This window comes from Quercus robur, chromosome 5 (genome assembly GCF_932294415.1).
Source record: "Quercus robur chromosome 5, dhQueRobu3.1, whole genome shotgun sequence".
Classification (NCBI taxonomy): domain Eukaryota; kingdom Viridiplantae; phylum Streptophyta; class Magnoliopsida; order Fagales; family Fagaceae; genus Quercus; species Quercus robur.
Genome location: NC_065538.1, coordinates 7,962,642 through 7,988,092, shown reverse-complemented (window position 1 = coordinate 7,988,092; position 25,451 = coordinate 7,962,642). Strand labels below are relative to the sequence as shown.

At 35.3% G+C, this 25,451-nt stretch overlaps 1 protein-coding gene across 3 annotated transcripts in view; it reads left to right on the top strand.

Annotated features, from left to right (window-relative positions):
- The first annotated feature begins 5,167 nt into the window (after positions 1 to 5,167).
- LOC126725002 (midasin) overlaps positions 5,168 to 25,451 on the top strand; it is a 42,194-nt gene continuing 21,910 nt past the window's right edge. For all 3 annotated transcript variants that reach the window (XM_050429473.1, XM_050429474.1, XM_050429472.1), the window contains exons 1-32: positions 5,168 to 5,498; positions 5,808 to 6,121; positions 6,436 to 6,520; positions 6,687 to 6,967; positions 7,083 to 7,292; positions 7,510 to 7,679; positions 9,959 to 10,068; positions 10,190 to 10,309; positions 10,967 to 11,045; positions 13,020 to 13,139; positions 13,217 to 13,313; positions 13,398 to 13,494; positions 13,603 to 13,737; positions 13,977 to 14,033; positions 14,121 to 14,297; positions 14,393 to 14,518; positions 14,617 to 16,401; positions 16,719 to 16,786; positions 16,889 to 17,084; positions 17,200 to 17,304; positions 17,425 to 17,718; positions 18,221 to 18,414; positions 18,505 to 18,559; positions 19,830 to 19,980; positions 20,205 to 20,278; positions 21,737 to 21,884; positions 22,228 to 22,326; positions 22,474 to 22,574; positions 22,691 to 22,780; positions 22,860 to 22,925; positions 24,909 to 25,073; positions 25,191 to 25,398. In XM_050429473.1, the coding sequence (XP_050285430.1) occupies positions 5,394 to 5,498; positions 5,808 to 6,121; positions 6,436 to 6,520; positions 6,687 to 6,967; positions 7,083 to 7,292; positions 7,510 to 7,679; positions 9,959 to 10,068; positions 10,190 to 10,309; positions 10,967 to 11,045; positions 13,020 to 13,139; positions 13,217 to 13,313; positions 13,398 to 13,494; positions 13,603 to 13,737; positions 13,977 to 14,033; positions 14,121 to 14,297; positions 14,393 to 14,518; positions 14,617 to 16,401; positions 16,719 to 16,786; positions 16,889 to 17,084; positions 17,200 to 17,304; positions 17,425 to 17,718; positions 18,221 to 18,414; positions 18,505 to 18,559; positions 19,830 to 19,980; positions 20,205 to 20,278; positions 21,737 to 21,884; positions 22,228 to 22,326; positions 22,474 to 22,574; positions 22,691 to 22,780; positions 22,860 to 22,925; positions 24,909 to 25,073; positions 25,191 to 25,398 (6,082 nt within the window). In that variant the 5' untranslated portion in view covers positions 5,168 to 5,393. The remainder of the gene's footprint in view (positions 5,499 to 5,807; positions 6,122 to 6,435; positions 6,521 to 6,686; positions 6,968 to 7,082; positions 7,293 to 7,509; positions 7,680 to 9,958; positions 10,069 to 10,189; positions 10,310 to 10,966; positions 11,046 to 13,019; positions 13,140 to 13,216; positions 13,314 to 13,397; positions 13,495 to 13,602; positions 13,738 to 13,976; positions 14,034 to 14,120; positions 14,298 to 14,392; positions 14,519 to 14,616; positions 16,402 to 16,718; positions 16,787 to 16,888; positions 17,085 to 17,199; positions 17,305 to 17,424; positions 17,719 to 18,220; positions 18,415 to 18,504; positions 18,560 to 19,829; positions 19,981 to 20,204; positions 20,279 to 21,736; positions 21,885 to 22,227; positions 22,327 to 22,473; positions 22,575 to 22,690; positions 22,781 to 22,859; positions 22,926 to 24,908; positions 25,074 to 25,190; positions 25,399 to 25,451) is intronic.

The following is a 25,451-nucleotide window of genomic DNA, read 5'->3' as shown; positions in this document are numbered from 1 at the left end:
CCAACCATAGGGACTGGGTTTGCTCCATTTCTCTGGCGATTATCCCCCTTGCTATATAGAATATGCTGATCTTGCTCAATGGTAGGCTCAATAAGAGATAAGGTACCTTCTTCCACAAAACCCCCATCTTTATTGACACAATCATCCTTCTTTTCCTTCCAAAGTAGCCCATTGCGACCATAGTTTTCGTACCGATTTCCTCGCACCTCCCTGTCTAGAACACCATGGGTATTACTATGAACTTGGTGATCCACTTTTGCGCTGGTTGAGGCAGAAAATTGGAAAGACCCATCTAAGCCAACTCTGGTACTATTGCTACTCAGCAAAGACTCGGTTGAAGAGGAATTTGGGTGTTGTTTACCAACTCTCCCTGTAGCTGAGCTAGTGATAGTCTTGGAAGCCCTGCTCCTTGCAATTTCCTTTTTGCCCTTGACAAACGGGCTTGACCGAGTAAAAGGCTCCACTTGGGTTTTCTCATCAGATTTGATTTTGAGCTCAAGACCCAGATTCATTGGCCCACTATATAAGAATTTCTCTTTTGGTTCAGTGCCCACTTCCTCATTTCGGCCCAACATGGTAAAATTATTGGTAGGACCGTGTCTATTATCTTTAGACTCCATGCCTGACACCTATCCTGTGGGGACCTCTGAGCTAACGGAATTTTTGTACCTCCTCTGCCCTGGCCTTCTGCGTGTCACAATCATCCACAGACCGTACCTACCATCCTCCAAATCTGCTCCTCTGTCCTTTCTCGTACCACTGCCAGGCGTGGTGCCGACTGTTTCATGCAACTCGTGTGAGCTTGTGGCCTGCTTCCTAGTAGTGGCTCCACCTTCACCTGCCTGAGGTTCTGCCAAAGGCGTTTCTGGATTTTTAACGATGTACGGACATGAGGCTTTTTTGTGGCCTATTCTACCACAGGAAAAACAAAACTCATGTATTCCTTCATACATAACGGGCTACTCAAACTTGCCGATGAGAATAGTGTCTATAAGAGGTTCATTAATATCAACTTGAATGCATAATCTAGCATACCTCCCTCTAGCTTCCATGGCAGTGTGAGTATCAATTCAAAGCACCTTGCCTATGGATGTACCAACTTGTTTAAGGACCTCAGTTTCATATAGCTCCATAGGAAGTTCGTGGAGTCTGACCCATACCGCTATCAATGAAACATTTGTTGTGGAAGGTTTAAAGGATGGCTCCCATGGCCTAATGGACAAGAAATGCCCACCGATGAACCATGGCCCTTTCTCTAGAACTGCATCCATGTCTTCTTTTAGTGAAAAACGGACTGAGTAGAACCCATTCCCCAAATCCACGCAGACTATTCTCCGAGAAGGCTTCCAGAGAAGATTTAGCTTGTCATGAAGGTATTGAAGACCCATGGGTTTCCCATAAAGCTTTATAATCAGCGCTTTTGACCAGGGACCCTTAATACAGCATTTGGTTTCTCTGGTTAGAGTGACGGCAGCAAGGCCTTCGTGAAGGTCCTCCACCTCTTCATCTAACTCTGCTTCATCTTCTGCTTCCATAAAATCTGTAAAGTCGAAAGCTTTGGCATAAGCACCTGGTATTACTCCCACCAGCTTGTCTCTGAAAGATTTCCTCAGGGAACCCTACTCGGTCTGCTGGTCCTAAGAGTGGCCACTCTCACTGGATCCGTCTTTGAAGTCGGCGTGATGACCATCCTTGACCTTTTTATTGCTCCTGGCAAGTTCTACTTCCTTTTCTCTAGATAGACAATGGGGCTTAGAGCGAGAGGTCATAGCGAGAGCATTATGGCTCGAATAGTTAAAGGTGTCAAGTCTTCCTCAACTCAGTCTTGTTAAGGTTTCAGCTTGTAGAGAGATCTCAAGGATTGAAATTGAAGTGCCAAATTTACAAACTTTTTGCTATGAGAATATGTATTTATATGGTGAACTTAAGAACGCGCAATGTGAAATTTACTTGGAAACATGTAAAAATTTGAAAAGACATGAATCAGTTGGGTATAATAGCATGACACTTGAGTTGCTTCAAAACTTGAGTTCAAAGGTTCTAGTTAGCTCAACTGATAAAGTTTCTGATAGTTGTATAAGGTTTCCGCCTATACCAAAATTTAATTGGTGTTTTATTCTGATGATAAAGAACTATCATCAGGAGCGGACGCCATAGGTTGAAACTCTAAAAAAAAAAGGTTTTGCACATCTTAACATCCAAATGGAAAGTATCAAAATCTCTTGTAGACCACTTATTAGGTATTATATTTGGAGTATTGCAAAGATCTTGAAGTGTTAGAAGTTGATACCCAGAATTTAGTGTCACTTTATTGCAGGAAGAATAAATTGCCCTTCTATTCTTTTGGTACTCCAAGGTTGTAAAAAGTTCATCTTGAAATCCCCCTTGGAAGTTGATTCACTTTTTGCCATTGGTTTGATAAATTGAAGGAATTTGTAGGAAAGTTTAATAATTCTAAAGATTTGAACTTAGCAATCCATTCCGAGATACTTAGAGGCTGTTTGGATTTTCAGTTTCCATCACCCATAACTCTGTTTTCATCACCCATAACTCAAAATATGTGGGTCCCACGGCTGAAAAGTGTGTTTCCAGTTTTTGTTTCCATCACTCAATTCTTTGATTTTTGAATGATGAGTTATGAAAACTGAAAACACACTTTAGGTGTTTTCAAGTTATAGAAACAGAGTTATGATGGTATTTTGGTAATTAAATACTCATACATGGGACCCACTAGTCTTGATATGAAATTTGACATGTGTTTTAAGAATATAAAGAATATGCAATTCAACTGTTAGATTTTCAAAATATGTAGCAATGTTAATTTGTTTAGTGAGAGTTGTAGCCGTAGGCTACAACTAAGTTTGTTGTTAAATTTTGTTTTTAAATTTTGGTCCCCTTAACAATACATTAGGTCCTTATAAACAAAAAGAAAAAGTCCAAGAAAATTTTTATTTAGCTAAAATTTTGAAATAGATGTAGCTTGCAACATGGATAATGAGATTATCATGTAAATATTGCAAAATAAGAAAATTCGTAGAAGAAAATTGTAAAATTTTATGTGTTTGCATGTGTGTTCTTTTTTGTCGTCAATATATGAAGTTTTCTTATTATTAGATTTTGTATAATCTAAGTTTCTTAATGATCACCTTCAAAAAATTCTTAGAGTCGCCACTGCTAAGAATTGTAAGCAGATTGCTTCGCTGAAGTCATATGAAATTATGGACTACAAAAAAAAACACTACTTATAAAGTTTAACATGTCTGATTGACATGAAAGAAATTAAGGTCGAGATGACATCTTTATCCCAACTGGTTATGCTTAATCTTTTTGTTTTTTTTTTTTTTTTTTTTGAGAAAGGTTATGCTTAATCTTGATGCATTCATTTGCTATATTTTTTATTTGGTAAGGTAGTTGTAGCTTGCTTCCACGTCCAAGCAAGATGACTATGTTTCGCCTCTTCCACGGAAAAAGAGAATCAAACAATTCCAAATCATGGCCTTGCAGATCGAATCCTGAATATAATATACAAAAGCTAGCTGTAAAAGCTAATAGCTAGAAGCGAATTACTTCCAGTTTCCTTTATTCTTTCTCTTATTTGGCTGCAGGGACGGGGCTAAGCTTGGACTTTGGGGTTCGGGGGGCCATTGCCCCCCTCATTTTTTTTATTTTATAAAGAATATTAGTATATGGATATAAATTTTAGCAATTTTATTTAATAAAATTACAATTTGCCCCCTAACATTATCATAGACTCTTTTAAGAGTAATACTATAACTACAAACTTTTCTATAATATTTGTACAAAGTGTTGAGATAGCAAATTCTTATTAGTTCGTATTTGAGTTCATCACTAATATCACTTTTTTACTTACTAATACCACTCACCATATCATTAATTTATAAAAGAGGTTTGTATCTTTAATATTTTTCTCCTTTTAAAGGCCATAAAAAAAATGTATAAATCTAAATTCTAAAACAAAATATACAAGTCCAAAAAATTAGTGCAACAACAAAAATTACCAATAACAAAACTAAAAAATATTAAGCCTAACCAATAAATTTTACCAAAAACAAACAACCCGGCCCTTTAAAAAATTTTTAGTAAAATAATTTTGTCCTTACCTAGTAGCAAACACACACATCAAAGACCGAAAAAAAAAACCCTTAGTGTGTTAAGTAGAAAAGTTGGAGGCTGGAGTTATCGTACATAGCCAACAGCAGAGTCGCCTCCTAACTCCAAGTTTTGGTTTCATCCTTGTTTGGCTGATGTAACAATGCTATGACAACCACTAATTAGCCACAAATTCAAGTCACATTGCCCATAAATTACGTATACATGCACAATTCAGGAGTGGATGCCATAGGTTGAAACTGTCTAAAAAAAAAAAGAGTAATTTTTTGGTTTCTTTAATTCGCATCGTTTCAAGCTTTTGAGTTGGCTTTTTTTTTCTTTTTCTTTTTTTCCCTCTAATTTTTAAATATTCTTTGCAATTCAATTAGAACAAACAATATAATTCCAACTCTGGAGAATGTGAAAAAAAGGGTAAATTACATATTTTGTTCCTATTCTTTATATCATATTTTAATTTGATTTCTAATTTTTCAATTGTGTCAATTTGGTTTCTAATATTTCAATGTCGTGTTAATTTAGTTCATGCTGTTACATCTTGGATGAAAATTGATAGCATGAAAAACAGCCAAAATAAAATTTTAGTGTATTATCACATCAACAAAAGCTAATTTTTTATTTTGCCCATTAGATACGTTATCAATTTTTATCAAAAAAATAACAGAAGGGACTAAATTGACACAGTACTAAAAGGTTAGTGACTAAATTGACATAATTAAAATATTAGGGACTAAATTAAAATATAGGGTATAGAATAGGAACCAAAAGTTTACCTTAAAAAAAGAAAAAAAAGTTGTGCGGTAACGTGATGACTACTTTGATAATTTGGGAGTAAAGAAAAAGCATGAGGATTTAGGTATCGTGAATGTCAAAAATTCGCTTGTTTAAATCTCGACTTTATGTGATCTTACTAAAAGCGCTCTCTCGTTAAAAACGCAAACCCAATCCTCGACTTCACAGCCACGTCGTCAAGTAAGCCAGCCAAGCCCCCCTATATATAACACACAAAATGAAAATCACTCACACCCTAAATATTGGCTCTCTAAAACCCTAGAAGAAACCCCTGAAAGAAGAAGAAACCCTTAAACCCTAACTTTTCACTTTCGAAATTGAAAGCTGGAACCAGAATGACCAGAGCTTGATTCTAATCGCTTCTGCTTCTGGTCTGTGAAATTTTGTAGTTTATACAAACAAATACATATCTATTTTCTCAATATATATTTATATATATATACATACACGAAGGCACTGTGATAAAAAATACAATGGCCATGGACGGTAGTTTCAGTCTTCAATTTTCACTCCAAAGGTTCCTTGGTCGTTGCCCAGAGCTTCGGTCTTTCCCGCAGTTTGATTCACTTGCTAATGAGGTAACTCTCTCCTTGTTTGGTTGCTGAGAAAATTGCAAAATTTTGCTGCTTTTTGTTTTGGGTTGGAGAAATTGTGGGGTTTAGCTAAATTGTGGTTTGGAGATATGTAAAGTTCAAAATTTTGTGTTTTTTTTTTTTTTGGTTTTGGCTGGAATAAGATGAATGTTGGACATCTATATGGGATTTTGGTTACTTAGTAATAACTCAAAGAGAGAGCCAGTTGAACTAATTGAAAATTTTAATTTGAATGATTTTTGTTTGTTTGTTTTAGTGTTACATTTTTTTATTTTTTCATTTGGTTTTGTGCAGAGAGACATTGTGACAGAAGAGGAGGTGGTAAATGTGCTGGGGGAGGTGTTTCTGCACCCAAATTACACCATTCCTTTGATGGGATGTTTTCGTCCAATAGCCAGAAAGATAGTGGACAAAGCTGTGGGCTTGCTTTGGCATCTGAGCAAGTCCAATGTGAATGACATGTCAGTGGAGGTCGAAGAAGAGGAAGATTTGAATGAAGTTGTTTCGGTCATTGAGCACTACAATCAAGCTGGGAGGCGTCTTGATCTTCATGAGCTTGCTTGCTTGGCCTTCTGTCGCGCCCTTGACTTGGCTCCTTTTTTATTGGGGTAAGTGACGTGCTTTTTGTGTAATTCTTTCACCATTGCACTTAATTAAAAATTTCACCCTCCTTTTTATGGCAAAGGCTAACCCTCTAGATGGATCCTAGAGTTTAGAGAAGTGAAAAAAATGATATAGGTCAGGCAGTGGCTATTTATATCTGGTTGAGTTATGTATGCATTTTGCTACACAATTTCTAAACTGTTTGATATTTAAATGTTTTTGGATGTGCTACAAGGTTGCTCATTGGATATTTGATTTTAGTTTGAGGAATTTTATTTTTATGCTTTTACACTAAATACGTTCTGGTTACTTGGTGCAGGTCTATATTAAAATATTTCGAATTTGCTCCCCCTCCTTTTGAGCGCATTTCAAAGGAAGGAAAAAATCCTTGGCTGTGTGGTAAGGTATGTTAATTGAACTTTCTCAGAGGAATCAATGTTGGTATTGTTTTGAGCAGCACATGCCATTAATTTTTGTCTCTCTCTCTCTCTCTCTCAAGAAAAAAAATAATTATTTCATGGGCAATTTTTTGTTTTGTTTCTACATTTGAATTATATTTTGTTTTGTCAGGTTGGAACTTGTATATTATGTGCTGCTCGGACATCTTACCGCCTCCTCCTCGCGGATTCAGAAATCTTTTCTAAACTTAGGAACTGGAACTGGTCCTGTTTCTTGGATCTTGTAAAGCAGACCTCCAATCCTGACCTGAGCAGCAGTGCTGCAGATAATACTGTTATTGCAGACATTAAATGGTGTGGGATACAGATACTATCAGTCATTCTGAAAACAAGCCACATACCAACTCCACACTTCAGTATTGAGGCCACAGAAGCATTCTCATGTTTTTTGCGGTTGGTTATGTCTAACTCTTTGAGCAAATTGTTAATTCTCAAATTAAAATTTAAACAGCTTATATATATATATATATATATATATCTATATTCATTTTGCTTTTGCCATTTTCAGCTGGAAGGAGTTCTGTCAAGATACATCACTGGAGAAGGCTGGTTTGTATATTAAGTCATCTGAACAAAATGAGTTGAGTTCTCCTAGCAGAAGCATTGATTTCAACCAAGAGAACTGTCTTTACTCTTCTGGCCTTTGTTCTCTGGCCATTTCCTCTTCACAGGTTGATGAGATTGAACCACCAACTCGGAGTAAAAGGCTTGCTAAAGGGTAGGATTTAGAAATGATGTCTTATTTTTCTTGTTAAAAAAAGGTTTTGGAATCTGTTTGCAACATGTGCATTAGTATTTCTAATTTTTCTTTAGTATAAATTTGGGTGTGTTTGTGTTTTCTTGCCCCAACCTAAAATATTTTTGATAGTGTCACCTACTTCATAGTTCTGTTGGTTTTTCATGTTCGCATTTGATCATTTATTTTATATATTTAGGGAGGATACATCAGTTGGAAATATGTTCTTTTTGACATCTGCTGTGAAGAAAAGTTTTGAGATGGTTATGTTGGCAGTAATTCAAAAGTGGCCTGTTCTTCTATATGGTCCTGCTGGCGCTGGGAAATCTGCTCTTATTCACAAGTTGGCCCAGGATAGTATGAACCAAGGTATGTCCTTTCTTTTCTTCCCCATTCTTTAGTTTAATTGAACACACCATGCATACAATGATATAACCTTATGATTTGCTAAATTCTTTCTGACTTTCCACTCCAGTGGTTTGGTAAACTCTTCGTAAATGACTATTTTTGAGTGGGAGTCAATTTGTACTTGCAGTCGGTTCATTTGGACTTCTGTTTTACCTTTTGGATTTATTTCATTAGATATATTTATTTTTGGAAGTGAATTTTCATTTTATGCTGCTTATAGCATTGTATGGAAATAGATCTAAATATTGCGAAAGAAAGTATCTCACATTGGCTGTGTGAGTTTGGTTACGGGGGTATGTTCTAGTTCATCAGCTTCTTCACCTATTAGCTTGTGCTTTTGGGTTGGATGCTCTAATATGTAATTAAAGTTTGGTTTTCCTTAGACTTGTAATGCTTGGCCCATTTGTTTATTTCTGGTTCAGTGGGTTAGTTGTGAGCATCTTTGGTACTGTTTTACCTCAGGTCTGTTCAGTTTAGTTCAGCCTGTTTAGTTTTGTTGGATTTGTTTTTCCCTATAGGAGAGGGGACAATAAAAAAAGGCCCCAAATTATTATGACCAAACTCCTCCAGAACTGAAAATGATTCTATTACCATCGTTGTATGACTGGATAGCTTCATTTACTGGCCTTTTTTTCCCTAATATGGTGGAATTTCTTGATTGCTGTAGTTTTTACCTGGTTGTTGTTTGCTACCCAGGTATACACCTTGTATGCTTGGGTGCATACTTTTCATTTTCTTTAAATAAAACTCGTACTTTTATAAAAAGGGAAATGTCTATTGCACGTCACTTAATGCACACATAGTACACACACTCCCCAAAAACAAGGGAAATCGTGACTTCAAGTGACGATTTCAAACTTCGAAATCGTGACTTGAAGTCACGATTTCCCTTGTTTTTGGGGTGTGTACCATGTATGCAAGTGTGTGTGTATAATAGAAACTCCCCAAAAACTTGTAAAAAATAAAAGGAAGAGTCCCTCATTGGGTTTGATGCTCTAATAAATATGGTTCCAGAAGCCCAGTACGTGAATTTGAAGCACTCAGTATTTAATGTGTGTGCTGGAATAATGAGACTGAACTTCTCTAAACATATTTCTGTAGGAAGTCATTTAGTAGGTTTATGTTGGCTATTCCTGGCTAAGTAATTTCTTATCATTCAGCATTCTTTATGTTGTTGCTTATAAATTTAGATTCTTATATGGTGGTATATCAAATTTTATATCCTGTAATATGTCAACATTGTTTGTTTCAATGTTTTAGAAAAGCAGTAGGTAAATACCTATAAAAAAAAGAAAAGAAAAGCAGTAGGGAAACAATATAAACTTCTCAATAAAAACTCTTGAGGGGAGATTTCAATATTGAATTGTGAGTCACAATAACAGGTCACATGTAGTGTGGATGTTATGTGTATTTGACAATGGCGAAATGATTGCTAACAAGAAATAGTATGAATGTGATTTTGTTTTCATATTGTATTTTTAGTTGGTAATTTTGTTTTGATATTGTATAAAACATAATATGACGAAGAAATGATTAAAAATGCATGAAAATTCTTTACCTATTGTATGTTGATCTTATATTTTAGGGGAAATTTCACTTTTCCACCCTAAATTATGCCTCATTTTACACTTTGCCCTTGAACTATAGACATGCATGATTAATCCCAGAAAGTTATAACTCTTTTCAATGTTTGGTATCAAGCACGACAGAATTAAGTATTATAATACCAATTTACCCCTCTCAAAAACAGATGGTAGAGTGATAAAAAATTGGTATTTTAATGCTAAATTCCTTTAGCTTAACAACAAAAGAAATGGCAGGGGTTTAAGTGTTAGAAAGTTTTCGATTTGGGTTGTTGATTTTGATTGTTTAGGGGGCAAAGTGTAAATGAGATATAGTTTAGGGTGGAAAAGTGTAAATTTCCCCAGTTTTAATGGATAATATTAGTCCTGAAGAAGATTTACATCCATAATCTTTTATGATTTTAAGAAATTTCATTCTACATCACCTAATTGTTAATTAGCTTATCTGTTTCAAATATTAGATACAAAAACAAGTGCTTGCACGCACAAACAAGTATAAGTCTTCCTTCTTTATTTTCGAAATTTGTTGGCTGTCTGCCCATTTGTACTTCTTTGTACTTAGTTATGCCTTTCTTATGGCCTTTTCAATATATATTTTATTACTTATTCAAAAAAGGAAAAACCTCTAAAACCTCTCTGTTGCTCTCTGTTCCACAGTTCTGTCTATCCACATGGATGATCAAATTGATGGTAAAACCTTAATGGGAAGTTATGTTTGTACAGAGCAACCCGGTGAATTTAGATGGCAGCCCGGGTCACTTACCCAGGTTTGTTTTCTTTACAAAGAATTCATTTAAACATACATAAATATATAGAGTTACATATTTGTGTAATACCTTAAAATTGGAGATTTTTATGTACAGTAACCTCAAAATTTCTTTTCCACAGGCTGTTCAGAATGGATTTTGGGTTGTATTTGAGGATGTTGACAAAGCACCATCTGATGTGCAATCCATCATACTACCTTTGCTGGAAGGTGCAAAATCATTTTCAAATGGGCATGGGGAGGTAACTGCTTGTCTTTTTATTGCTTAAAAGAAGTCCTGTTGGGCTGTCCTCAATCTGAGATGGTAACCCCCAATGCTACATAAACTGTGTTTGAATCAAACTTAGTGTTGCCATAGTAGTATGTATGCCACTCAACTCTTGTAATGGTAATTGTAATTGTTGTCTACTAGGAGCTGTTTATGTGTGAGTATATTATATACTATAATTTTTTATTTTGCTTGTTAATTTAATCTTCATAATTGCACGATATTTTTCTCACAAGTAACCTAAGTAGTGCAAGTCACAATAAATAGGGAAATAATTAGGGTACAAAAGTCACAATTATCATGTATGCTTGGGCAAGTTACCTATCCCCCCCCCCCCCCCCCCCCCCCCACACACCACCCAAAAAAAAAAAAAAAAAACAGAGAAGAGAAAGATAGGCTTCTGAGGATGGCGTTTGCTTCAATAGTTGATTTGTCATTTTTTCCTTCTGCTTTATTCACAATTTTTTTGTTCTCTTGATTCATGATTCCAGTTGAATGTTTACTTATTTGGTATTTTTCAGCATGAATTGTTTTATAACCCCATAGTCTAATGTACTTTGCTTTTAGCTTAATTGAATTTATAAAACATATGTAGTGCCTTAATGTTGAAGCATTGTTCTTACATTTGCAGGAAATAACGGTGGCAGAAAGTTTTCGACTATTTTCCACAATTTCAACTTCTAGATTTGATATATCACGCAGTTCAGAAGGTGTGTTACTCTTTGCAATTCTTGGACTTCGTGTACATGTCTCCAATTTTTATTATGACTAGTTCCCATTGGATATGGGATCTGGTAAGTGTGGAATCCTTCTATGGAACAGATTTGGGCTGCATAGAGGGTTTTTGGAATTATTGTAAAATTCTTACAAGATATTTTTTGGGTTTCTGTAGAACTGCCTCTATAACTGCTCTCAAATCCTTTATGCAAAGATTCTTCAATTGACCATATTTTGTGTTATTCTTCAGTTCATTGCAATATTTTTCTTCTGACTTATTACCACTAGATATGGGATCTGGTAAGATAGTAATCCTTCTATTGAACAGACTTGGGCTGCATAGGCTTTTTGGAATTATTGTAAAATTCTTGCAAGATGTTTTTTTGGTTTCTGTAGAACTGCCTCTATAACTGCTCTCAAATTCTTTATGCAAAGATTTCTTCAATGGTCCATATTTCATGATACTCGTCAGTTCATTGCAATATTTTTCTTCTTTCCCAACTCAATTTTTTGCAAATGCAGATCCAGTACATCACTCTTACTTTTCACTTCCCCCCCTTTCATGATACTTGTCAGTTCATTGCAATATTTATTTTCTTTCCCAACTCAATTTTTTGCAAATGCAGATCCAGTACATCACTCTTACTTTTCACTTCCCCACCTTTCTATCCGACTTACTTCTCCTTCTTGATACTTAGGAAAAATTGTGGAAATTGTCTTTGTGTACTTGTGGTAGGCTTTGGGTTAACAGGATTTGTGAATTTATGGTCTAGAACCTTTAGAAAGAAGGGTTAAGTTTCAAGAATGACTAGGGTTTTTTATAATGAAGAGAAAATAATTGATTTAGGGTTGCAAAGAGTTTACAGGAATTAATATTGAATGTCCACAGTTTGTGAACAGTACTCAGAAGGCCGGGATATCAAAGAGAAAGACAGGGATGCACACACGGCACAGGCTTTGGACTGTAGATCGTTCTGTCTTTTTTGGTCTTTCTTCTCCTGGTTATCACCAATCACTGGGTCTATTGCAAAGGCCTTGGTTTGCGTAATCAAAGCTTGCTTCGCCTTATGAAAGGGTTCCATGCCCCCCCCCCCCCTCTGGCTACCATACTGATAGTTGGTTCAGGTTGTGCCTATGGTACTCCCTTTCGGATCCTTGCCTTCTTATCTGCTGTGAGGCAAGGAATGGAAACCCAATAGCATGCACAAGGAACTATCTTTAAGGAAGACTAAGCACCAAGACATGGGACTGAACTTGGGAGGCAGTAAAGAGAGAAAAAAAAGAAGAAAAGAGCAATAAGGCCAATGTGGCTCAATTCTCAATTCTCTCAATATTTTATTGATCAACTTCCCTTTGTTTGAGTATAATAACACACCTATGTATAAAACCCTAGGCCCAAAACTATGACCCACACCCAACAATTACTGAGTTACTAAAATACCATTGACTTTAAAAACCAAATAAAATAAAAAAAAACCTAATTAATTATCAAGGACACTTATTCTTGGGCTTAACCTTAGTCTTTCAAAGAGGATATTGTTTCTCCAACCACACTATGATTATACCATCATTTTGGTTTTCCCAGTTCCATGTTAATTACTATAAACCCAATCTGTTGCTTTGACAAATGGGGTGGTGAGGGGTGATGGAGAGTTCATTGTGGGTGTAGGGCAGGGGTATATATATATATATATATATATATTGATAAGTAGGGCTGGGATAAATGTAGTCTTCTCTTGGTTATGGAACAGGAATACTAATGGCTGTTTGATTGGCATGGTGGGAATGGGTTTGAAGAAATTCACCTAACCCTGCCTGTTGCCTTCCAATGTAAATCAATCTTTTCCCCCTTCATAGTATTTTACTTTTTATAGTGCCTATTGTGTTTATTATTAATATTATATAAATGTACAAAAAAAAAATTGTGTTGTTCATATAAATTAGAAGATGCTTTTCTTTGGAAGCAGGTGGAAAACTTGGTGTTTTTTGGAGGAAAGTGATGATTGTGCCTCCAAGTAAGGAAGACTTGCAAAATATAATAAAAGCCTGGTATCCAAATTTAGAGCCAATTTCTGAGAAACTCATAGGTGGGTTATATATGTTGTGAATTAATAGCTTCAAATAGAATGATTTTTACCTATGTATTGAATGATTTCTCTTATAGAAACCTTTGAAAGGGTTAACTCTTCTCCTGTACATCAACTAGCGGGATTCCACCCCAGAAATTCTGCTGTTAGTTATCTCAGCAGATTCTCATTAAGGTATCTAAAGCTGTTATTGTTGCTAATTTGCATGTTGACTTCATTTGGAATATTATAATTGAAGCTATTGATTCTGAATGGCAGGGATCTTCTTAAATGGTGCAAGCGAATCTTAGGTTTAGGCTTTAGCTTCAGTGGAGATGGTTTGTCAGCTTATGAGTGTAATTGCATATATCAAGAGGTTTGGTGTATTCTTATGTCTTTGGCTTCTTTTTCTTCTTCTTTCCTCTGTGGGTCAAGTGATAAAATACTCTCTCTTGGCAACTGAAGCATTGTTTTATGTTCCCAGGCTGTTGATATATTTGCGGCCTTTTCAACTTCAGCTGAAAACCGGTTGACTATCATGAAAGACATTGCTAAGATGTGGGCAGTGCCAGCTTCAGTAACAGAGAGTTTATATCCTCATAGTAAACCTATGATTCAGGTTATGTTTGTGGTTTGATTCTGGTGAAATTTCTTTTTGATTAGGTGGCATATTCATGCCCCATTTGGTACACCCACTCAAACACATGTTTTCAGTTTTTAAATAACATTACACGTATTTTTACACATTTTTGCACCCACACGTATTTCCACACATGATTTCAAACACATGTTTTCAGTTTTTAAGTGCATGTACCAAACACCCTCTCAGCATCTCATTTGTTGAGAAATGAACTGCAGGAATTGCATACAGATTTGAAAATTGGCCGAGTTGTTCTTCAACGCACTCAAATAGTTGTAAGTGGGAGACATTTTGACGTTGTCTTGATTTAGTTTACTTTCATATTAGCTTTTTTATTTGATACTTCCATGTGAATTTTGTAGTTACACAGCCAAAAGAAACCTTTTGCTGAGATTCGTAGTTCTTTGCATGTACTTGAGAGAATAGCTTGCTCTGTTAAGTTTAATGAACCTGTTCTCTTGGTTGGTGAAACGGGTACTGGGAAGACAACACTTGTGCAGTATCTAGCCACGAAACTTGGCCAGAAACTTACTGTCTTGGTATGTTCTCTCTCTGTCTCTCCCAATATGAAATATTGTATACAGGGCACCTCTTACAGAATATTGACCAACTTTTAATTTGTCTTTTGTTGCAGAACTTAAGTCAGCAAAGCGATGTTGCTGATTTATTAGGTGGATTTAAGCCTATGGATGCGCAGTTTGTGTGCTTCCCCCTTTATAAGGAGTTTGAAGATCTTTTCTCTAAGACATTCTCCATGAAGGTTTCCTTCCTTCTTCTTCCCATAAGTTTCATATGCTTACTTGTCATATGTTTTACAGTCTCTGAAGCTAACTTGTGCCGTTGTATGCTGATTTTCAGGTCAACGTTGACTTTCTAGCCCATTTACAAAAGCATCTTAGTAATAAAAATTGGAAAATGTTACTAGCTGGGTTTCAAAAAGGTGTTGATTCTTTCCATAAGTTTGTTCAAGAGGGAAGATCAAGGTCTGGTAAAAAGCGGAAGAAACCTTTGAATGAAGAAAGATACAAAGCTTGGGATAACTTTTCATTGAAGCTTGAAACTGCTCGTGGGCAAATTGGTGCTTCATCGGGCATGATGTTTTCATTTGTAGAAGGAGCTTTTGTTACTGCACTTAGAAATGGTGAGTGGATTTTGCTTGATGAGGTGAACTTGGCACCTCCAGAGACTTTGCAGAGAGTTATTGGTGTTCTTGAAGGAGAAAATGGGTCACTTTGTTTAGCTGAAAGAGGGGATGTCAATTATATACAACGACATCCTAATTTTCGTATATTTGCTTGCATGAATCCTGCAACTGATGCTGGGAAGCGGGATTTGCCCTTTTCTTTGAGGAGTAGATTTACAGAGTACTTTGTTGATGATGTGTTGGATGACAAAGATTTGACTCTATTTATTAATCAGTTTATAGATGACAGCAAAAGTAATCGAGAATTAGTGAATAAAATTGTGCGCTTTTACAAAGCAGCTAAAAAGGAGTCAGAAGACAGGCTGCAAGATGGGGCTAACCAGAAACCACAATACAGTTTACGGTCTCTCTATCGGTCATTAGAATATACTAGGAAAGCAGAAAGGGAGTTTGGGTTTCCCAAAGCAATATATGATGGGTTCTGTATGTTTTTTCTCACTCTTTTGGATGGCCCCAGTGCTGAGATAATGAACCAAATGATTTTGTCATATTTGTTGGGGAGGAATATGCCTCCGCATGTGCCTTTTGATGGTTACTTAAACCTAAAAGAAAAATTCAAGTTGATTATAAAAAAAAAAGAGAAATCCGAGTCTGGTTTGGAGAACTATGTTTTAACTAAAAGTGTTAAGGAGCATCTTAGCAACTTGGCACGCGCAATTTTTATTAAAAGGTATCCTGTTCTTCTACAGGGACCCACATCTAGCGGGAAAACTAGCCTTGTTCAGTATCTAGCTGCAATAACTGATCATGAATTTGTACGGATCAATAATCATGAACACACTGATTTGCAGGAATATTTAGGTTCCTACATTACTGATGCTAGTGGAAAACTTGTATTTCATGAAGGTGTATTGGTTAAGGCTGTACGTAATGGTTATTGGATAGTTTTGGATGAGCTTAACTTGGCACCATCTGATGTACTGGAAGCCTTGAATAGATTGCTTGATGACAACAGAGAACTTTTTGTGCCTGAACTGCAGGAAACTATCCGAGCGCATCCAGATTTCATGCTTTTTGCCACTCAAAATCCGCCTACTTTCTATGGTGGGCGCAAAATGCTATCTCGAGCATTTCGCAATCGTTTTGTGGAGATCCATGTGGATGAAATCCCAGAAAATGAGTTGAGCACAATATTAGAGGAGAGGTGTAAAGTCCCTGAAAGTTATGCTAAGAAAATGGTTGATGTCATGAAGGAATTGCAGTTGCTCAGGCAGAGGAGCAAAGTATTTGCAGGAAAGCATGGGTTTATTACTCCAAGAGATTTGTTCCGTTGGGCTCATCGCTTCAAGAAATTTGGGAGTTCTTACGAAGATTTGGCTAGAGATGGCTATTATCTTCTAGCTGAAAGGTTGCGAGATGAGGATGAGAAGTATGTTGTCCAAGAAGTTTTGGAGAGACATCTCAGAGTTAAACTTGCCAAAGATGAATTGTACAAGCAGGTATGGTGTGCGTTGGCAGTGGCAGTGCAAGTGTTGTGTGATATTCATAATAATAAAATAATACTTATTATCTGTTGGTCCTCTTGTGTGTGTATTGATATTGTATTATGTATAGGCATATTGTTTTACATCTCCATGCATTCATATGTACGTGCTTTCCACAAAAAATACTGGTTTTGTGCATGCTAAATTTCTTTTGCATTGTGGGACAGAAAGTCAAGCTACTTCCTACTTTTTCGTACTATTAAAGAACAATAATGATTTATATAGTAATTTTGAATAATGAACCTAATTTCTTTGTGTTCCTTTTTGTCCAGGGAACGGTTGCTGGGAACCCTTCTTTCAGACCTTGTGATGGTGCAGGGGTTTCAGAGACTTTCCAAAAGTATGAGCTCAGAGCCTCAGACTGTAGCTTTTTACACTGTTTGGTAGCTTGTTTTAAATCTTACTATTATTTCACTACAACTAATGTACCCCTTCAATGCAGTGTCATCTGGACTAAAAGTATGTGGAGACTGTTCTTTCTTGTTAAGCGATGCTATGAATTAAAAGAACCTGTACTACTTGTTGGTGAAACGGGGGGTGGGAAGACTACTGTCTGTCAATTACTGAGTAGTGATTTGGGCTTGAAATTGCACATACTAAACTGCCATCAGTACACAGAGACATCTGATTTTCTCGGGGTTGGTTATCACTATCTGTGGTGTTTACTCTCTATTTGTGTGCTCGAATGTCATTTGAAAATCTTTTGGAAGTGTTTAATTTTTATGAATTAACAACTCATGAATTGTTTAATAGGGGTTTTATCCTATTCGAGAGAGATCGAGACTGATTGCAAAATATAAAGAAATAATGGAACAGGTGATGACATTGGAGGCTTTTATCCGCCATCCTCTAGAATCTGTAAGTATTCTATTGTTCATCTTATTCGTTGATGATATACATAGTAACATTTTGGGAATAAGGCTTGATTGTTGATGTTTATGGTACACATAATATTCTAATACAAGTCTTTTTCTCTAGACCATTTCTTCAGATATTAGTCAAGCTTCTTCGACTCTTGATCAGCTGACTAAAATGATAGCTCATTCCAAACAAGGCCTTGCCTTGGGTTCTGATGTTACAATGGATTTTGAAAATATGATAGAAGAACTCTCTAATCTGCATCAGAAATGGCAGACCATTTTTATGTGGCAAGATGGGCCTCTTGTACAAGCAATGAAAGATGGTGATTTATTCCTTGTGGATGAAATTTCCTTGGCTGATGATAGTGTACTTGAAAGACTGAACAGTGTATTGGAGCCAGAAAGAAAACTAGTGAGTAATTTCCTTTTCTAAAAACTGATTTTGGTTAAGCAGGTCAATTACTTTTTACATTAGTTATTTGTCTACAGATGTCTTTATAGTGGTTGGAATTATAGTGATTGTTTGCTTTTCCCTGCCAAAAAAAGAGAGTACTATATGCCTTTTTACATTGTGGTAAATGTTCAATTTTTGAGGAGGATGTGAATCATAGGATAAGAGCATGGTTTCTTTATACCCTTATAAATGAAATCTGTTATTTCTGCATGAATGGCTTGTTCTTGACGTAGTTCAAAATGGCAAGCAATTTTATGGGTTATATATATATATATATATATATATATTATTCCTCTTCACTCTACTTAGTATCTATAATCTGCTCCTTGTCACTTTTTATATACCGATGTCTGGTTCTGATTTACATTATGTGTTTCATTTTCTTACCCATTTGTCATCACTCATCATGTACATGTTATAAATCATATATTCATAATGATAAATGTTTTCCTGTTTGCAGTCTTTGGCTGAGAAAGGTGGGTCTGTTTTGGAGAAAATTACTGCTCATCAAAATTTTTTTGTTCTTGCAACTATGAATCCTGGTGGTGATTATGGCAAGAAGGAACTATCTCCAGCTCTTCGTAATCGGTTTACAGAGATATGGGTTCCCCCTGTTGGTGACCTAAATGAGCTTAAGAGTATTGCTCTGCAGAGGTAGATAAGTTTGAAGTACATGTTTGTGGAAGATAATGCATTTAATGAACACTTTCTTGGTCGGAGGTTCTCAATATTTTTTTTGTGCAGATTTTCCAACCCAAAACTATCGCACATTGTAGATGCTATGCTAAGTTTTTGGGAAGTACGTTCTTTTGCAACTCCTCATTTCTGCTTTGTCAATGATTTCTTTTTCCTATCAAGTAGTGTACTCTTGGGTCTTGCTGTATAGGGAGTGTTATTTGACAATGCTGATTACTGGTTCACCATTTTGCCCCTATCAATTCTAAAAATTATAAATATCTCAAGTGTAATTACACATTCTTCCTCAGCTATTTTTGGGTGGAAAGCTATTAAGAGGGCAGCTGCTTTCACTTTTTAGAAGTTTTCCCTTAACATACATAGGGTGCCATCATTACAACTGATCGTTGGGCATATTAAGACCATGTACAATATATTTGAGTTCAACTTTTTTTATAAGATTTTGTTTCATCTTTGGTTATATCCTGTGTCAAATCCTAGTTTGCCTCTGTTGACGTACGTTTAGACTTTCTCTTGAGTATATGCTGCCTCCAACTTGAGCAAAACAGATTTCTTTGAATTGGTGTATGAATGGCAACCATTGTTTCATGTTATTGACTCATCTTAAATTTTCTCTCATTAGTTAATTTGTGCCAAGTTTCTCTCAGGGTAGCAACTTTTGTTTTCTTTCTAGTTGACAAGTTTTAAAATAGTAGTTGAATGATGAATTTCATCCTTTCCTAATATTTCACTCTTTTGGGACAAGTGATGGTTTATTATGGTAACAAAGTAGGTGGTCTTGAGGTTCAAACTTTTTCTTCATTCTAACCCCCATTTAAGTTTTCAAAATTACACACATTGGGTCCTAGATATTGGAGGGGAGTTTGGGCCTACACATGAAGGGGGAATGTTAGAGTAATGGTTGATTCATTGAACTCAAAATTTCTTACTACTATACCCTTTGGTAATTTCTGAGTAACTCATGCACTCCATGGGACTTGAACCAAAGGTCTCATTCACCCTGTCATTCTTGTGGGGGTTGGAAGTGCCATTAGTATTTGCAAATAGTAAAATAAAAGGAATTTTTGTATTTTGATCTTAGACGAAAGATGTGAGCTCATCATAACAATAATCTTCCTCTCTTAGTTGCTAGAATGTCAGAAGTTTATAACACCATGAGTTGAGTTTGATTTTTTGTTTTGTGGTTTTGGTCATTTGCTGTCTATCCTGTGATTTTTTATTTTTGGCTTGTGGCTGTGGCTGATTGGTGACTATCTAGTATATTAAACTACTAAATGCTAATATATACATATATTGGCAGCTAGTTCTGGAATAATAATAGTAGTCTCAAATCTCAATTTCTAACTCTATGTTTTAATTTCTATGCTATACAGTGGTTCAACCAGTTACACCCTGGGCGGATGCTTACTGTTAGAGATCTTCTCTCTTGGGTTGCTTTTATTAACATGACAGAGAGGAGTTTAGGGCCTGAATTTGCATTTCTCCATGGGGCATTTCTTGTGTTGCTTGATGGACTAAGTTTAGGTACATTCTTGCTTTGTTATAGCAGTACCTGTCCTTGTAGTTTCTATTTGTCCTTGTAGTTTCTATTCTTTAATAGTGAATAACTGCATATTTCTTTTCAAAACAGTTTGGCTAAGCATTTATTTTTACCATTTCTTATTGATGGTAGGAAATTTTTTGTTTGTTCTCAAGTGGTAAGTCATTTTTTGCTATCTTATGTCCATATATTTTTTATGTTTGTTCAGGGACTGGTATTTCTAAAAAGGATGCTGTAGAGTTGAGGCAAAGATGCTTGCATTTTCTATTGGAAAAGCTAACGGTGTGTTTTCTTCTATGCTCTTGTTTTGTTACTTCTTGGTATAAGCATTGTGTACTTTTTTTTTAAAGAATAAAATAAAATTCTGTAATGCTTAAATGGTGCATCACTTTTGTATTTTTATATTTTCTTGTCTTCATATATAAACTTTTAGTTTTAGTTGTGACCTGACTTATGGAGTGTTTATTACTACAATGTAATGAAGTCTACTATAAAAAAAAAATTCCTTGATAAGCATTACATGTTATATACCATATAATAAAAGTTGGCATTTACATGCCGTGCTTGGGCCATATGGCTTAACTTAAATATTACATATCATATGTGATGCATTATAAGTATATTACAATTATTAATATAGTTCTTTATAAATGAAACTCTTTTGCCAAAGTTTTAAGAATTTATAAAACCTAGTTTAAAAAAAAATTCTATTGCCAAAAATTTCTAGAAATTTTAATAAAGTTCCACTATATTATTTGACCTTTAACCAGCATTTTTTGCTTTAGTTATAAGATATAGGCATTGCGTGTCCTACTTGTGTTATTTGGCTTAATGATAAGTGTTAGGCACTGTATGATGTGCTTTTGTCATGTGACATAATATAAATACTTTACATAGTTTTATCTAACTAAAGCTCTATTACCAAAGTTTCAAGAAATTTCATTTTATCTAACCAAATCTTACCAAAGTTTCAAGAAATTTCATAGAAGTTTCATTATTTATTTTAATTATTTAGTTATCTATTATAATTTTTGGTTTTGATAAAACCTTGGTCTTAAACAATGTGCTCTTACCAAGTATAAGATACAAAAATATTAACAATCAAGCAATCCCAAACAATGTGTTTCATTATTTTTTTTCTTTGTATTTGTTTGTAATTCTTTAGGCTACTTTATGCCCTTTTGCATGAAGTGGTCTCTTTTCTATAAACTTTTCATACTTATATATGGAAAAAAAAATCAAAGAACTTACTCTTTAGTATGTCTTCAAGGAGGTGCAGATTTTTTGTGAGACATTTGGTTGTCCTGCTTGTGTGTATAATATGTGTGGATGTCAAATTCTATTTCCTTTTCCTTAGTTTTCACTTTTCACTTTTGTCATTAGGAGTATACTCATGTATGCTATGTGTGAACTTCATTTTCATGACATTAACGTCTTTAAATAAATTTATTTGTACTTGGAAAATGAAAACATATCTTTCTTACAACTTTCTACCCATCCGAAATCAGTCGCTATGTTCTCGTTTGCTTACCTTTACAATATTACTTCAAAATTTTCTGTACATTTCACTTCTATTGGTTTAATATTTTATTTTCCCAAAAGAAGTTGTTGAACTTGTATGTTTACTGCAAGTTTATTTGTTATCTTCTCTAGTAAGTGAAATGCTGTCTGGTCTTGAGATGTTATGTTCAATTATTTACAGTAACTGATTAAGATTTCATGCTCTTTCTGAAACAACAGGTGGAAACCAATAATTTGATATACACAAAACTTTCAAGGATGGAAAATTTTGGGTGGGGTGATCTGGGAATGACTGCTGATATTTCTTGTACTGGAAATATGCAATGTGACAATATCTTTGGTATCGATCCATTCTACATTGAAAAAGGTAACATAATTTGATGTAGTGTGTGTTATCTTATTGTTGGATAACACTAGTGACTATTAACTTGTGCTTTATTATTTTTGAGGGTTTGGTTGTTATATCAAGTGCAGTCTATGTATGAATCTGTTTGTTTGTTTGTTAATGTTAAAAAATGTTATTTAATTTCAGATGTTTTCATTTGTGACCTTAGGCAAAATTTCTTATTTTTGGGATCTTGTGCAATTTGTAAACCTGTTTTGAAGTTCAGTCTAACACCAAGTCTTAAACATATGTAATTGACTATTAGATTGTAAAAGTATCCACAATACATAGATAGTAGTCAGTGATGTACATGTTATGTCTACAGGTTGTGAAAGCTGTGAGGTAGGGGAATTTGAGTTTTTGGCACCAACGACCTGCAGAAATGCCTTGCGGGTACTGAGGGCAATGCAACTTCCAAAGCCAGGTTTTTTTATTATTTTATTTTATTTTTTAACTTTTGTGTGTGTGTGCGCGTGCACTTTATTTCATTATTTCCCTTTTGCCCATATTCTACCTGTTGGTGCTATGGAATTCTTTGTTTTAACATTCTAAATTGGCATTTGGTTCCCAGTTTTATTGGAAGGTAGTCCAGGAGTTGGGAAGACAAGTTTAATTGTTGCCTTGGGCAAATTTTCTGGACATAGGGTTGTACGTATAAACTTATCTGAGCAGGTGAGTAGTTCTGAGTTTACACTTTCCTTTGTTCTCTCTCTCTCTCTCTCTCTTCCTTTTGGTTTCTGAAACCTTTTGCACTTAGTAGTATTAGTATTAAACATGTTCTTATGCAGACTGATATAATGGACTTGTTGGGGTCAGACTTACCTGTTGAGGGTGATGAAGGAATAAAGTTTGCATGGTCTGATGGAATCCTATTGCAGGTTAAAGTGTCATATATTAAAGGTGTAATTATCTCAAACTTACTCTAAACATGTATTGACATTCTTCCTTCTTTTGCAGGCTTTAAAGGAAGGTTGTTGGGTTTTGCTTGATGAACTTAATCTTGCTCCACAATCTGTGTTAGAGGTACTGTAATGAACCTCTATCGTTATTTTCCTAATATTATTTTGTTGATGCTTCTGCTTGTTTTCAAGATTTACGCAGCATATTTACTCAGTTACAAATTTCATCCTTTAACTTTTTACCTTTTATCAATTAGCCTTTAACAAGATTCCGTTTTTTCATTTTAGTCCTTCAACTTTAATTTGATTTCAATTTTGTCCTTGTGTCTAGTCCCATCCAATCTCACTATTAGTTTTAGTAGTTTTCAGTATACAAAATGACATCGTTTTGGTGGGTCTTAAGAGTGAAGATGACATTGTTTTGGTGGTCTTAATAGTGAAGATTGGATAGATGACTACACTGAAATGAATGAAAATTAAAGGACTGATTGAAAAAGGGACAAATTACTGTTTTATTTGACTGTGTTTTAACTTATAAAAAAGGGGGCTAATTACAACTTACTACCAGTGGCTTGGCTTAAATTTAAGTTGCCTACTTGTGATTTGAAATTTGGTACTTTACCTACATGAGGTGTGTCTCGTTAGGGTTCTGTGACACATCTCTTTTTTTTTTTGTTTGAAAATTTTTTTTATAGGAAAACAAAACATAAAACACATCAAAACCTTAGGGATTGAAATTACTGCAAAAATGGATGATGGAATTCCTGGCCACTCTTTGCCCCAATCTTCCCATCACCTCTTCTCACCTACGCTCCAAGGTCTCTGTCTATCTCTCTTTGGCCTTACAGAAATTCTACAATCTCGACCAAATCAAGCCACAAATCACTCTAATCTCTCATGCATTGAAGTCCTGATACAATCCACCACCCCTTTTACAAGGTCCTCATTCTTGGCCTTCCTCTTTGTTTCCTTTACTCTTGGACCTCCAGGGTTTTGATACAAAAGGGTGTTCTCGATTCTGTCTCTGGGGTGAGTGAGTGAGTCTCTAAACTTCAAAGGTTTTTTTTCATCCCTTGTCTGGTTGTTGGGGAAATGTGGGAAAAGGAAGGAAACCATAACAGTAGAAGGGAGAGTAAAAGTTCTTTGCTTTGGGCTTGATTGAATGGTTTTACATGATATGATTTGGATGATCTTGGTTGTTTTGGTATAGGGTATTTTGTTTTTTTTTGGGGGGTGTTGTGGGGGGGGGGGGGGGGGGGGTGGTGTGGGAAAAAGGAACAAAATTGAGTTTTGAATTCTCGGTTTATCTTTGTTCATTTAGAAGTTGGTTGAATGGGGGCGTGGAAAATCTGAGTGGGACTTCGAATTGAGTACTTGGGATGAGTTATGGTGGTCTTCTAATATTAAGTTGCGAAATTTGGGTTTCAATGGTTCAAGTTGATTGATTCTTTTGAGAATCACATGGGGTTATTGAAGGAATTAAGGATGATTTGTTGAAACTTGTTCTATTGATGTTTTTGAGAAAGCATAATTCCTTTTATACAAATGCTACATTTTGGTCTTGTATTTATTGATTTTGTTATGTTTTACTCCCTCCATCCCAAATTTTTGGTCTTGTATTCCATTTTGGGGTGTCCCAAAATTTTGTCCTATTTTTAAAATTTAAAGCCTTTAATTTACTGAGTTTCCTATTATGCCCCTACCAATCACAAGCGCTTAAAAAAAAAAAAAAAACTTTTTGAGAACTTTGTTTAAGGGTAATTTTGAAAACTTCTATATTTTTAATTAAAAGACAAGACAATATATGACGTTTCATTAAAAATTTGGGTTTTCTAAAGAGTACCAACAATTTGGGACATAGGTAGTATATGTTTTTAATGGAGAAGGTGATGACGTGGGTTGGAACCCTAACGGGTAGACATCAAGTGGGTAAAGTGCCGAATTTCAAAATACAAGTAGGCTACCCTTGAAAAAAATGTAACTTAAAGGATGAAATTGAAAACAAGGCTGAGTTAGACAATGTAATTTGTAATTTATTCTTTTCTTTATGTATTTTTTTATTTAATAATGAGAACATAATCATTGATGGAATTTTAATTGTTGTTAGGGTTTGAATGCTATTCTGGATCACCGAGCTGAAGTCTTTATTCCGGAGCTGGGTTGCACCTTTAAGTGTCCCTCATCTTTTAGAGTTTTTGCATGTCAAAATCCTTCGCATCAAGGTGGTGGTAGAAAAGGCCTTCCAAAATCCTTTCTCAACCGTTTCACTAAGGTATGTTTGTTTAAGCATCATTGTTGCTGTGGATGTATAAACTATGTAAAACAGATGATGGTTTAACTTGAAATGCAAGATATTAACAATTATTTATTTCCTTGTCATTGGTTTCAGGTTTATGTGGATGAGTTAGCTGAGGGTGACTATCTTTTCATCTGTAGTTCGCTTTATCCATCAATCCCCAGGTCCATACTAATAAAACTGATATCATTTAACAAACGATTGCATGAAGAGACAATGTTGTATCACAAATTTGCTCAGGATGGCTCACCTTGGGAGTTTAATCTACGTGATGTGATTCGGTCATGTCAGATCATACAAGGTTTTCTATATTCTTTCTTTAAATTTGATTGATTATTTTGAACTTTATGCATG